Source organism: Aspergillus piperis (genome assembly GCF_003184755.1).
Source record: "Aspergillus piperis CBS 112811 unplaced genomic scaffold BO85scaffold_5, whole genome shotgun sequence".
NCBI lineage: Eukaryota > Fungi > Ascomycota > Eurotiomycetes > Eurotiales > Aspergillaceae > Aspergillus > Aspergillus piperis.
In genome coordinates, this window is record NW_020291595.1 from 58,088 (window position 1) to 70,625 (window position 12,538).

The window sequence follows — 12,538 nt, forward strand, 5'->3', positions numbered from 1 at the left end:
GTCGCCACATCACCATCACCAATAAAATTGTTAATCGAGCGTAGTCATGCCTGTCTTCCACGTCGGTGCGTCTCAATCTTGTCAATTATCGGATATCATTGTACACAACAATAACATGTCGCCTAGTCCTCTTCCGCTTGAAGCCCGGTGTTGCACCTGCTGAGCTCGAGGCTTGGGCCCGCATGGGTAAGGGCATGGTTGGAAAGATTCCCGGTCAGTACTCACCAGGGCGAATGTGTGACGACTAGCAAACCTCATACGTGACATTTTTCCAGGACTGCTGGAGTTCCATGCCAATCCCCCGTTGGCAATGACCGCATCCCGCGCAAAGGGCTACGATATGGGCTTGGTGGCTATCCTGGAGAAGCCTTCCGATTTGCAGGTCTATGCAACTCACCCAGCTCACCTTGAGTAAGTCCACCTAGAGCTGTGGAGACCTCAGTCGGGAAGTTGGTAGTAGCTAACGGTCAATCAGATTGCATGAAAAGCGCGAGCAATTATGTGAGGATACTTTGGCCTACGATCTGGAGTACTAGATTTATCTTCTAGTGGGGCTTTCTCAATAAGTCGGTGTGTACTGAGTGTTCTGCACGCCGGGGCTATTTGTTGGGATTGTTGTGGGCTGGATGGTCATGACCAAGCTTATCCACATCATTTGCTCACCTACTAGCATGAAGTATAGCTTTCTGCACCTTTCCTGTGTATATCTTTGTTGAATCTCGGAATGGGGATGGATGAGGTACTGGAGTGAACAATACCGCAGGAAGCAGGCATAGATTTTCTCCATATGTCCTAGCAGGTCCACGTGCTCCATGCAACTGTGTACACAATAGCGAGAATACGCGTCTTCAATGGTGCGCTTCCTGTATGCTTGCGTTCCTAGTGCGGATATAACAGCCCGAAAGATCCGGGGGTAAGTGGCACACCTCAGCCCCCAAAGCTGGCCAGATAAAGAAGACCATCGGGATTGTATCAATCTAACAGTAAATTGCCAAGGCTACGGGGGCACAGCTGCTGGTTCAAAGCAAAAGCAAACGGGAGAACCTCGGGACTGTCGATCGGGGAAAGTACGAGCCCGACCCTTGAAATGATCCTAGAAGTGTCTCCTTAATTGGTATCATATAGGTTTCCCTTCTGTCAGTACTTCGGTATTATTGCCAAATAAGTGCCGGTGCTGCGCCAGGGGTGATAAGTATTGTTGAGTAGCTGTAGCTGTGACCACCCCGTCACTGCCCCGCCAAGTATCCTGTCCTCTTTTTTCGATCAACCTGTGAAGAATATGGCTTTTCACAGAAATGGTTGCTTACCATACGTATGCAAGGATGGCGCCAAAATCGCTTGGACAGCTGGACGTGGGATGGGCTACGTCCGGGGCGTGGGGGCACCAGGCTGGGGTGGAATCTGGGGTTAGTGCGGAGAGTCGGACTTGGGCCGAGTTCTCCAGTTGCTACTGCATCAGATCCCCATTGGAGTGCTGGATGGGTACACTTCAGCTATTGGCTGTTAAGCTTTGATCGACGCGGTAAGTCTGGGCAGACCATTTGATGGCTGTAGGCTTACTCCTCGCCCATGACGAAACACAATGCGGGGAAACTCATGTTTTCTGTCTCAAAGCAGTATAAATACAGGACCACTGCATGGCAGCTGAATCTGTTCAGAGGAGCAAGAATGTTGTCCCTACGAGGAAAGCCCCTGGTCTATCTGGTCACCGTCGTGAGCTCGACCGGCTTCTGCCTGTTCGGCTACGACAATGGCTTGATGGGCCAGGTCATCTCAGAGCCTAACTTTCTCAACATGATTGGAAATCCAGATGCAGCTGTGCAGGGGCTTGCGGTATCGTCCTATGACATCGGCTGCATGCTAGGGGCATTGGCTGCCGTGCTTATCAGTGAGCAAATTGGGAGGAGACGGACGATCTTGCTAGCTTGCATTGTGCACATCGTGGGAGACATTGTGAACGCCTCTTCCTTTTCCCTCGCCCAACTGTTAGTGTCGCGTATCATCCTTGGGGTTGGTCTCGGGCTCTTCACTAGCGCTTCCCCAGTCTGGCTAGCTGAGACCGCTACGGCCCAGATGCGTGCTGTCATGGTGGCCGTGCAGCTGACCTTCCTTATTATCGGCACGAACATTGCCTACTGGGTCGACTATGGACTTGGCTTCCTTGACAATGAGATCAGTTGGCGCGTGCCCTTCGCCTTGCAGGCCATCTACCCCATCGTCGCCTTTGGCTTCACCTTGGTGCTCCCCGAGTCCCCTCGATGGCTTGCTTCCCACGGTCATACTGAGGCTGCCGCCGCTGCTCTATCTGCATTCCGTGATCTCCCCGTGGACCACGAGTTAGTCCAAGCTGAACTGCAGGATATTGCTTCGGCAATTGCCCTGGAATCAGACGGCGGATCATGGGGGAGCTTGTTCCGCCAAGGTCCTAGTAAGGTGCGTACGCGTGTTATTATCGCCTGCGCGGCCAACTCGATGCAATCCTACACCGGGATCAATTTTGTGGAGTATTACTTCCCTTTCATCTTGACGAATTCGGTCGGACTTGGTACCAATCTCGCGAACCTTGTGTCGGGCTGCTCACAGATCTGGTTCCTCCTATCATCCTTTGTGACGTGGTACTACATCAACAAGCTGGGCCGCCGCCGACTGTTCTGTTTAGGAAATCTCGGGATGGGGTGCTGCATGATTGCGGTTTGCATTACTCTGTGGAAAGACAGCCAAGTGTCGGTCATCATTACAGTCGTCTTTTTCTTCCTTTACCTCTCCTTCTTCACTTGGGGATGGATGTCCAACATGTGGACATACCCTGCCGAGATTCTACCACTGCATGTGCGGAGCAAAGCGCTGGCGCTGTCCGTCTTCTTCCAGTGGGCCAATCAGTTTTGAACAGTGGAGATTGCGCCCGTCACGATCGACAACATCGGCTGGCGGACGTATATTATTTGGGCTATTCTCAACTTTGTTTGCTGTGTGGTTGTGTATTTGTTCTTTCCGGAAACGTCGTCCCTCACGCTCGAGTCAGTCGATTTCCTATTTTCGTCATCCAGCAACGTCCGCGAAGTGGTCGCACGCAGCGAACAGATCTATTTGAATCATTCTCGTCTTGATGTCGGAGCGGCGGCCGCGGCGGCGGTGGGCGGGGATGGCAAGGAGAAGTCTTTGGAGGACGGGGTGGCACAAGTGACGCACGACGAGAGACACGTAGCGGTGTAGACTGTGCATTTCACAGTTCAAGAACTGAAGCTGAGTTATGCGAGATCTGAAAGCAGAAAGGATATTCTCGGGAGTATGTATCGATCACATTATATACTGGAAATTGCCGTTTGCCATGTCGTTATGCTGTTGGAACTCGGATGAGTATTGGATGACCGGACGGATTCTGTAGTACAAGACACTGGTAGCTTGGGGTAGCAGGTCCTGTTGAGGATGAGCATGAAGACCGGTTTTCAGATTATTGAAGCTTGGCCTAGTGGTATTTTAACAGGCCCTTCTTACGAGGAGAGACCGCCACAGCGACCGTACGGATCACCCGCATAGACCAAACAGTCAGCAAAATTCTTCGCGTTCTCTTATCTCGGCCGGTCCATGTCGTTTGGTACGTACATAGTAGAAATGTCAGGACCGCAATTGTGGCAAATTTTGCATTGTTCCCTGAGATGGTCTGGAACAGGGGGCGGATGTCTCTGCCTGGACCAAGCCAATCCTATGCAATGGTCCCCTGTCCATCCGTTGATCGCGGACTGGATTGTTGTCGCCTTTCCTCGGTCCCGTCGCGGTGCCTCTTCCGGCTTTGGAGACCAGGATGAAAAGGCTGAAGTTATTATTCACCCTCTACTCTCAATGATGAGATCATAATAAAAGCTTTGATTGTGAGCTCAACTTGGCGCCTAATTCATAGTCCCATATGTTTGTTTCCCACTGCCTCTCCTAGAAGAGCGATGATGCCTGAGATTTCCATGGGCATACACGTCATGATGACCTCAAAGTGCAGTGGATCCCCCGGCTTGGCCATAAAGCTTGGCACCCAGGGCCACGATGCTTAGCCGGGGAGATTTACCCAGCCTTATGATCCTACCGTATTCTAGAAGGTTTTCTACTTGAATGTTACCTTCTCATTACCCTCAACCATGGCACCCGTACGGTCTGTTTCGTCTTCCTTTCTTTCTCCATCCGTCGACATGCCCGCTGATGACCACCCCAGATTTCGCCATGACCCCAGCTGGTCCTATCACCAAGGTGTAGCCGGTTCGATGCTCAAAGCTTTCCTCCGTACCTTTACTGCCCTACACATGAAATGGCCGCTATCTCTCAAGCCACACCACGAGTCGGATCGATTCTTGTTGATTAACCCCGCCACCCCGGAGTGTTACACCGGAGTGATGGTGGATGAGGCCGTCAAACCCGAGACCATCGGTGCCACCTGGTATCCTGAGCCCTTTACTCGCGGCACCTCTCTTCCGGATGGCGAATATGTTATCTTGCACCTCCACGGTGGTTCTTACATTCTGGGTGACGGTCGCTCCTCCTCCTGTAACTTTATGGCCCAGACCCTCCTCGAACAGACTCCCGCCAGCTACATGCTCTGCCCCCAGTATCGACTCGCCTGCAACCACAACGGACGGTTTCCGGCTCAACTGCAGGACGCACTCGCAGCATACGTGTATCTCATTCACACCCTCCAGATCTCGCCCTCTCAAATCGTACTCAGCGGCGATAGCTCCGGCGGTCACCTCGTCCTGGCGCTTCTCCGGTATATCGTCAATTTCAACCGGCCAGATCTGTTACCAGCGCCGAAATGCAGCTGGGCCTGGTCTCCTTGGTGCGACGTACCTGCTGCAGTTGACCCTAGTGCCTGGACGCACAGCACCAACTACAAAACCGAGTATATACCAGGCTCTTTCCCAGCCTGGGGAGCCAAACAGTTCCTTGGCGATTTGAAGATAACTCCAGAAGTTGAGCCGTACGTAGCTCCCATTTGGCATCCGTTTGTTGTTCCGTCGCCGGTGTTGGTCATCACCGGCGGTCGCGAGGTTCTTTGTCAGGATCACAAGAAGCTAGCACAAGAGTTTCAAAAGCTGCCCGGAAATGAGACATCCATCGATCTGGTAGTGGAGGAGAAAGTGCCGCATGATGTGCTGATGATTGGGTGGATTATGGGGTTCAAGGATGAAGCTCGTCATTGCGCTACCAAGGCTGGGAAATTTCTCCGTCGGGTGCACTCGTCATCTGGTAGCAAGGAAGCCGATGCTCAGATGTGAATTGAGTTTGTTTCCTATTGTATATATATCTATCCTGTACTCGTTATTCCCTTTTCTTGCGTTGCGTTGTTGATTGGCTCGAGGGTTCGCTGGCGTGTATGTCTATATTTCCGACGAACAATGACTTTTGGCTCCCTTCTATTTTGTTGTCCTTGACGCCGATATTACTACCGTATTTTGTTCCATCCTGAAAACCTGTTATCCAATAGGAATGTGTAGCGATGTAAGCGGGTTAGAACAATCTGCGACCGTAGAGTTGGCGTTGAATGCGATTGTATATTTTTCAATCACGGGTACAACATGATTGGCACCATCCCTGAACAGACTGTTCACTCACTCCTCTAGGAGACATAGAGTATTTGTACTACGTACTGCTTCTTATCCATGGTAACTTCATCCTCGACTAATAGTAATTAGCAACGACTTTAGGGGTGACGGGCAAAAGTAGTGGTGCTCGGACAGTGCTGAGGACCTTGGGTGAATCCTCAACAGTAATAATAACAGGACCCGACCCTTCCACATCTTCCTACCTGCATGCCTCTTTTTCCACTTTTTAACCACAATAGATGGCGATTGTTGTGGGGGCAAGAAGGACGACTGGAGTCTCTATTTTGAAATGAAAGTTGAAGCTTCATTGATCTCAGTGAGTATGTACATTTAGCGTAGCACTGCTACATTTATTTCCCCTTTTCGCCCCTCCACAATATCCCCCTTCTCTGCGTCGATAAACATGTTATTGATGAACTAAAGGTTGGCAGACAACACTCCCGCTCGTTGAGCCGTGAAGGTGGCAATCAGATCCATCAATGCCGGCGACAGCGCATCGTATGTCTCGAGACCCAGGGAGTGGAACTTGGAGCGCACTTCCTCCATACCCTTGGGGTGGAAGCCCTGCTCGATGATGGAGGAGACGAATCCCGCGAACTGAGGCTCCTGCCAGCCCTTCTGATCGGACAGCTCGGCGTGCACAAAGTCCAGGCCCTTGAAGGGGTGGTCCTTCTCGATGCGACCGAACATGTGCACACCACAACCCTTGCAGGCATATCTCTGAATGGCGGCGGACGCGTCAACGATGGACAGCTTCTCTGCGTGTTCTGTGACGGAGACGGCGTCGCGGGGAACGACTCCGACGATGGAGAACAGCGAACCGGCAGGCTTCCAGCACTTGGAGCAGCCGCAGGCGTGGTTGTGAGCGACGTTGCTGGCCAGCTTAACAACGACCTTGTCGGAAGAGCATTTGCAGTAGAGGTTACCACCGGGGAAGTTGGGGTCCCCTTTGATGATGCCGTTGTCGAGGAGAGGGTGGAGCGAGGGAGACATGTTGGATGGATGGGTTCTGAAGGGTATGCGACCGTGAGGAAGATGGATGATTGAACTGGTAGATGATCAGTATGCCAATGATTGCCTTCTCTACCATTTCTACTCTTCTATATAGGCCAGGAAGAGCAGGGATGTTCCCCTCACTCTGTCGCAATCACTTTCCCTCCATCCCCTCATGCGGGGAGAAGTGAGGGAACGCGTCGGCGAGGTTCCCGGCCCTGACCGTATTGGCATCAATCATCCCTTGTTTTCCCACGGGAAAACATTACTCGACTGGGACAGCGGACACGAGCGACTCCTACCGGTGGAGATATGTCGAGTCGGTCCGATCGCGACCGAGATTTCCACTGAATGAGGAGTGATGAGGACATTTGGGATAGAGCAATCGCAAATACCACCAGGCGATGCAGCCGGTTCACACGGTTCGCCTTCCCGAGACCTCTTCTGTCCTTCCCTCAAATCCTTCGGAAAAGCCGCCCGTATCCCCATCGTTGCGTTATCCACGGATATCAACCCCTATCAGCAATTGTAATGTCATATTCGAGTGATATTTGCAACTTTGCCCCTTCTCCCCTTCGAACATTTTTGTAAGATAGAGATCCTCGTCCTGATAACAGCAGACACTTGTTTACTCCCTACTCGGAAATATACCAAGGTTTGAATGCGACGGGTGCCATTTTCCCTTCATGAATGACTCCCATATTCACTCTACATATCTACATAAGCATATTCAAGCTTCAATGTAAGAACCACTCAGATTGAGAGGAGAAGCTACATGGTTTGTCCATTACCGCCACCACATTGACGCGCTCGCCGACCGCAAATTGTCAACGATATGTGGTAGAATTGAAGAGAATATCGAAGATTTTGGCAGTAATACCTTGTCCGACCCCAGTATTCAGGTTAGTACCAGACTCTTCAAGTTTTAGGACTGGATGATGAGTAGGACAATCGAAAGGGCTTTTCCTCGCCGCGACTACAGCCTTGTCACTCAGCCTTGCGCGATCGGCGGCAAGAGTTCCTGTGTATTGCTCTGCGTCGAATGACGACAGATGCAGCTGGCTCTTGAAAAGATAGCGTTAGCGTATCGTGGAATGGAGACCGATTTTGGGCTACGAAGGGTCCGACATGCCTTTTCCCGTCAATTAGCGGCACGGTGCGCCAGCAGGGAAGGCTTTGCTCTGAAGAATTTGAATGAAACCTACGACGAGTTTGTGCTGGATGGTATAACTATAAAGAAAAGGCAATACTTCGAGTCAGGGATATGGGATGGAACACTGGCAGACTATGAGATTTTGCTGTGCAACGTTGGACTTGTGAGATGGTATGATCTCCGTGAGTGCGCGGGGCAATGGAGCGGGACGGCGATGGCGATAGAGTTCGACTTCCCTCTCCACCATCTCGAAGATCCGACGCATCGTCGGAGGGGACGATTTCTTGAAACGGCTGAGAGGTGCGATCTCAAACCTACCACTGCAGCTATTGTCGAATTATACGGAGTAGTCCCCCACCTGTCCAGTAATTGGGCTTTATCTGCTGGCTCCCGTTGGTGGCGCGGAGAACGGGCCGGGATAGTGCTCTCCCGTGTGCGCAGAAGGCGAAGGGATGATCATGGTCTCCTCAAGCTGACACTATCCGCAGTGGGGACCTCACCGAGGCTGCCATCAGACAAATGTTGTGAAACGCTCAGAGCAGGTTTACCCCACGAGGCTAAAGTAGATCGGCCGCGACGGCGCGGCCAGCGTGGTGCCAACCAAAAAGCCACAACGAGTCTGAGTGGATATTCCCCCTCTCCTGAACGACGAAATGGATCCGATGCCTTGCGGGCACAGGCGGCTGTTCCCAGAGAACATAACGAATGGCCGACCTTGATGTGAGGACCCGTCGCCAATGGGGTTTTCACCGAATGGGCTGACGAGGCAGCTGAGGACGCCTCTATGAAATATCTTGCCTGCAACCTTGTACACTGATTGCAGGAAGACATGGATTGACATGCAGGGCCAATGTACGACTGCAGAAATGTCATCGTGCAGATCCCTCGGCCAGCTTCAGCTGCACACAGCCCCGCAGAAACCCCTCTTGCAAGCACCGGCTTGGTCAGCAGGCCAGGTTGGTCTATAAGAAGTGTCAAGGGTTGAGAGGTCCCTGTCTCCTCCGGTCAGGTATCACATTTTGTATGTTCGCTGGATGACATGGGTTCGATATCACAATCGACAGGGGCGCTTTACCGACCCACGCCTGCCGACATTACCATCAACAACCACCAGCCAGGTGACCCTGAGAAAGTCCTGTTTAAGAATGTTCGCATCTTAGACTCGACAGGCAGCCTACCTTATCAAGGAGACGTTCTAATCCAAGGAGAACGCATCGTGGCTGTAGGACAGGTTGATGAGACAGCCGCGACAGGTGCCTTGGTCATCAATGGAGGCGGCAGTAAGACGCTGATGTCGGGCCTGGTTGATGCTCATACTCACCTAAGCTTCAACAATGCAAAAACCCTCGATGGGCTGACCACTATGCCACTGGAAGAGCACGTCATTGCTACCGCCCACTCGGCTAAAACCTATCTTGACTGCGGCTACACCATGTGTTTTGGCGCGGCCTCTGCGCGTGCCCGACTCGACATCGCCATCAAGGCCTCTATCAAGTCCGGCCTCATTCCGGGACCGCGAACCCTGGCTAATACGCCAGAGATTACCACTACCGGGGGCGCCATCGTCCCTGACATATCAAAGTATGCAGACGGCCCTCACGAGATGCGGAAGACAGTGCGGTCATTCATCGAGCTGGGAGCGGATAACATTAAGCTCAGCATAACCGGCGATAACATCACTGACAGCATGCCGAGCGACGAGACGTACTTCACCCTGGAGGAGACAGTTGCTGCCGTGGAAGAGGCCCACAACCGAGGAAAGCGAGTGTGCGCCCATGCGCGTAGCAAGGAATCTGTCAAATTGTGCCTCCAGGCAGGTGTGGACGTGATCTACCACGCTAGCTTCAACGATGAAGAGAGCTTGAATATGCTGGAGCAGCGAAAGGACTCGGTCTTTGTAGCACCGGCCATCAATCTGCCTCTTGCCACTTGTGCGGGCGATGCCATTCCCTTCGGGTTCACGGTCGAGATGGCCGAGCAGAAGGGTGTCAAGGAAGAGGTGGAAGCAGCTTGCAAGTCCATGAGAGAGATGCACAGAAGAGGCATCCGGGTGCTGCCAGGCGGGGATTATGGTTTTGCGTGGGCGCCGCATGGCACGTACGCGCGGGACTTGCATCATTTCGTTAAGCATTTTGGTTACACGCCAATGGAGAGTATTTTAGCGGCCACTGCCCTGGGAGGGGAGATCATGGGGTATCCAGAGCAATTGGGCAAAGTGCAGCCAGGGTATTTTGCCGACGTGATATTAGTCGATGGGGATCCTTTAGCAGATATTACTGTTCTGCAGGATACCTCGCGGCTGCATGCCATCGTGATCAACGGCCACATCCACAAGAATGTCTTATCGGGTCCTGCTTAATGATTGGGACGAGTTGGCTGGATCTGGCGAGGATGTTTTCATTCACTAAAATGTATATTTCCGGCGTGTGTAGTGTATTTACATGCTAATATTGCATCAGTGTGGTGGACTGGCCCAGACAACCATGAAGCTGAGTTTACACTAAGCCCGAGCTCAACTCCTAGAGCAGAAGTTGTGCACATTACCCAAGGGGGAGATACCATAAGTCTTTGCACATGCTTCCCAATCAACTCACGTTTCGAGTGCCACCAGAGAGTTCAGCGGAGCTAATCCAACAATTGAGGGGTTGACCGAGTAGGTCGAGTAGACTAGCCCGAATAGCACAAGCCACGGCGAGGTGTGGGGGGAGGGGCAAATGTAAGCACTAGGAGGAATTCGAGAACAACGGAGTGCGGAAACTGATACGACCAGTGTAACAATAATTCATAGAGTCGCGTAGCTAGCTTGTCCCTTTGTTGGGCCACCGAGGTAGTATAGCCATGCACAAGGCTGATTGCCATGGTTGCATAGGCATTGTCATTATTTGCTCGCACGGGATGAAAGAATTTGTCGTTCGCTCCTACCTAGCTAGATTCTTTCGCAATGCCCACTTGTATCATGCCATGTCCCTGTAAAGCCGTCCAGGGTATGACTGTACTTTCTGATAGAGGCAAAGCGATGTTGGCGTACAAGCACCAGGATGAAAGCTTGTTTTCTGGCACATCTTGTCAACCAATGTAGAGTTTTGACTGCATTAATTCAATTCTTTAGGTGCTTGTTACAGGGACCACTAAATGAATCGGGCCTGGATTACCACAGTACAGATTTATTTCAACTTAGACTGTATTCCCACTGGCTTGCTCGCCAGCCTGTCAGACTACTGACTCAAGCGAGTCTCCACAGCTGGGCGCAGCCTCTCCCATCCCCTCGCGGGGTGGTTTTGCTGAACCCATCCGACTACATAATCTTGGTGTTCGTCTTTCAGCTGCTCATGGAGCCTCTTGAACTCTAATATCATTGACTAGCTGCCAGGCGCTCACGTGTGAGCGATTCTTCGTTGTCAATAATTGCACCCTCCTCCTACCCAGCTGATTGTTGTCGTCGTCTTTACCTCCAATATGCCTTCCTACGAATTCCTGTCCCTCGCTACCAAGCCATCCGCTAAGCTATGTTACAGCTTTCAGCCCGCTGTAGGCAAGGATAAGCCAGCTCTAGTCGTTTTTGTAAATGGTTTGGGGCTACCACAGACATCCTGGGAGGGCGCAATCGCTCGCCTGCAAGCTCAGCCTCCCGCTCATGGTCTCCCCGCCCTATTGACCTATGATCGGTACGGTCAGGGCCAAACCGCAGACCGGGACCCTGACGACGTGAAATCTGAGGATCCCATGCATGGTCATGATACGTTGGCCGTTGTTCGAGATTTGCGTCAACTTATTACACAGATTGCTTCGGAGAAGCTGGGTGTATCCGACCTCAGTCGTCTCCCCCTCGTTTTGGTTTCGAACTCGATTGGCGGTGCATTGGTGCGTCTTTACGCGCAGGAATATCCTGGAACAGTAGCAGGACTGCTATTCCTGGACAGTGTGCTCGCCAATTCCGACTTTATCTCTATTTATCCTGACCCTGATGCACCTGGCTTCGACACGGCCAGCTTGCCAGAGGGCGTCTCGGTGGATGCGATCCGTGATGCTCGGGCATACATGCAGCGGGTCTTCCATCCCAGCAATGGCAGCCGTGAGGGCCTCAGTCGGAAGAATTTGGCGGAACTTCTCCCGAACAGCGATGGTCCTAAATTGCAGGGTCCAGATGGTCAGGGCCCGTGGGTGACGGTTATCGGTCACGAGTTCGAGACCTTCAAGGTCGAGCTTGAGAAGATGGGCGGTGCGCCACCAAGGCTGACGGAAGTGTATATGAACCCCTACTGGCACCGCTTCAATGAAGGGTTGGCCAAGCTCACCGACTCGGAACGCAGTAAAGGCCCGTTCCAGGCTCCGGGAGCCGGCCACTTTGTGCAGCGGGATAACCCGGACCTTGTGGCCAACGAACTTCGCGAAATGCTTGATAAGGCTATCTGATCCCCTGGATGTCTTAGCCCAAGATCCTTCATACATGAATACAATGGCGGTGATATAGAGAGTGACCTGATGGCGTCAGCTGGAAGACCTTTACAGCTGGCTCCTTACATATATAAGCTAGTGCTAGCACATAGGCTTGTGGTTCATAATGAATATACTTATTGGATACTACCCGTCCAGTAACGAGCAAAACAGAGGAGGGAGACATTGCTAAACAACACAATTAAACACAGCAGTAGATGAGAAACCAGGTCCAAGAATACAAGTGTTGTAATATGGACAGACTGTGAGTCAGTCTTCATGTGATCAAAATATCGCTACGCTACGCAGCTACATTGACTCACCAAACAATCTACGCCGAAGCACAGCGTACAAGCGTTTAAGGTAGACTCTT

General features: G+C 51.9%; 6 protein-coding genes across 6 annotated transcripts; 5 read left to right on the top strand and 1 right to left on the bottom strand.

Annotated features, from left to right (window-relative positions):
* Positions 1 to 46: 46 nt before the first annotated feature.
* Positions 47 to 985, top strand: BO85DRAFT_518280 (uncharacterized protein; the record flags this gene model as incomplete). Its single annotated transcript, XM_025664960.1, has 4 exons — positions 47 to 65; positions 127 to 213; positions 276 to 411; positions 476 to 985. 4 exons carry the CDS (start codon positions 47 to 49, stop codon positions 534 to 536), a joined length of 303 nt encoding a protein of 100 aa, XP_025517369.1. The 3' UTR covers positions 537 to 985.
* A 658-nt stretch (positions 986 to 1,643) lies between these two features.
* BO85DRAFT_467240 (sugar transporter) lies at positions 1,644 to 3,213 on the top strand (the record flags this gene model as incomplete). The annotated part of the gene is made up of 2 exons (XM_025662175.1): positions 1,644 to 2,856; positions 2,896 to 3,213. The coding sequence occupies exons 1-2, from the start codon at positions 1,669 to 1,671 to the stop codon at positions 3,211 to 3,213; spliced, it is 1,506 nt and encodes a 501-aa protein (XP_025517370.1). The 5' UTR covers positions 1,644 to 1,668.
* A 914-nt stretch (positions 3,214 to 4,127) lies between these two features.
* BO85DRAFT_392948 (alpha/beta-hydrolase) lies at positions 4,128 to 5,394 on the top strand (the record flags this gene model as incomplete). Its single annotated transcript, XM_025656862.1, has 1 exon — positions 4,128 to 5,394. The coding sequence occupies one exon, from the start codon at positions 4,128 to 4,130 to the stop codon at positions 5,256 to 5,258; it is 1,131 nt and encodes a 376-aa protein (XP_025517371.1). The 3' UTR covers positions 5,259 to 5,394.
* Positions 5,395 to 5,867: 473 nt separating this feature from the next.
* Positions 5,868 to 6,936, bottom strand: BO85DRAFT_447363 (S-(hydroxymethyl)glutathione synthase). Its single transcript, XM_025659706.1, has one exon. It carries the CDS (start codon positions 6,576 to 6,578, stop codon positions 6,003 to 6,005), a length of 576 nt encoding a protein of 191 aa, XP_025517372.1. The 5' UTR covers positions 6,579 to 6,936; the 3' UTR covers positions 5,868 to 6,002.
* A 1,677-nt stretch (positions 6,937 to 8,613) lies between these two features.
* Positions 8,614 to 10,109, top strand: BO85DRAFT_243237 (dipeptidase). The gene has a single exon (XM_025654859.1). It carries the CDS (start codon positions 8,771 to 8,773, stop codon positions 10,088 to 10,090), a length of 1,320 nt encoding a protein of 439 aa, XP_025517373.1. The 5' UTR covers positions 8,614 to 8,770; the 3' UTR covers positions 10,091 to 10,109.
* Positions 10,110 to 11,067: 958 nt separating this feature from the next.
* Positions 11,068 to 12,298, top strand: BO85DRAFT_447366 (alpha/beta hydrolase). The gene has a single exon (XM_025659707.1). The coding sequence runs from the start codon at positions 11,188 to 11,190 to the stop codon at positions 12,142 to 12,144; it is 957 nt and encodes a 318-aa protein (XP_025517374.1). The 5' UTR covers positions 11,068 to 11,187; the 3' UTR covers positions 12,145 to 12,298.
* The last annotated feature ends 240 nt before the right edge of the window (positions 12,299 to 12,538 follow it).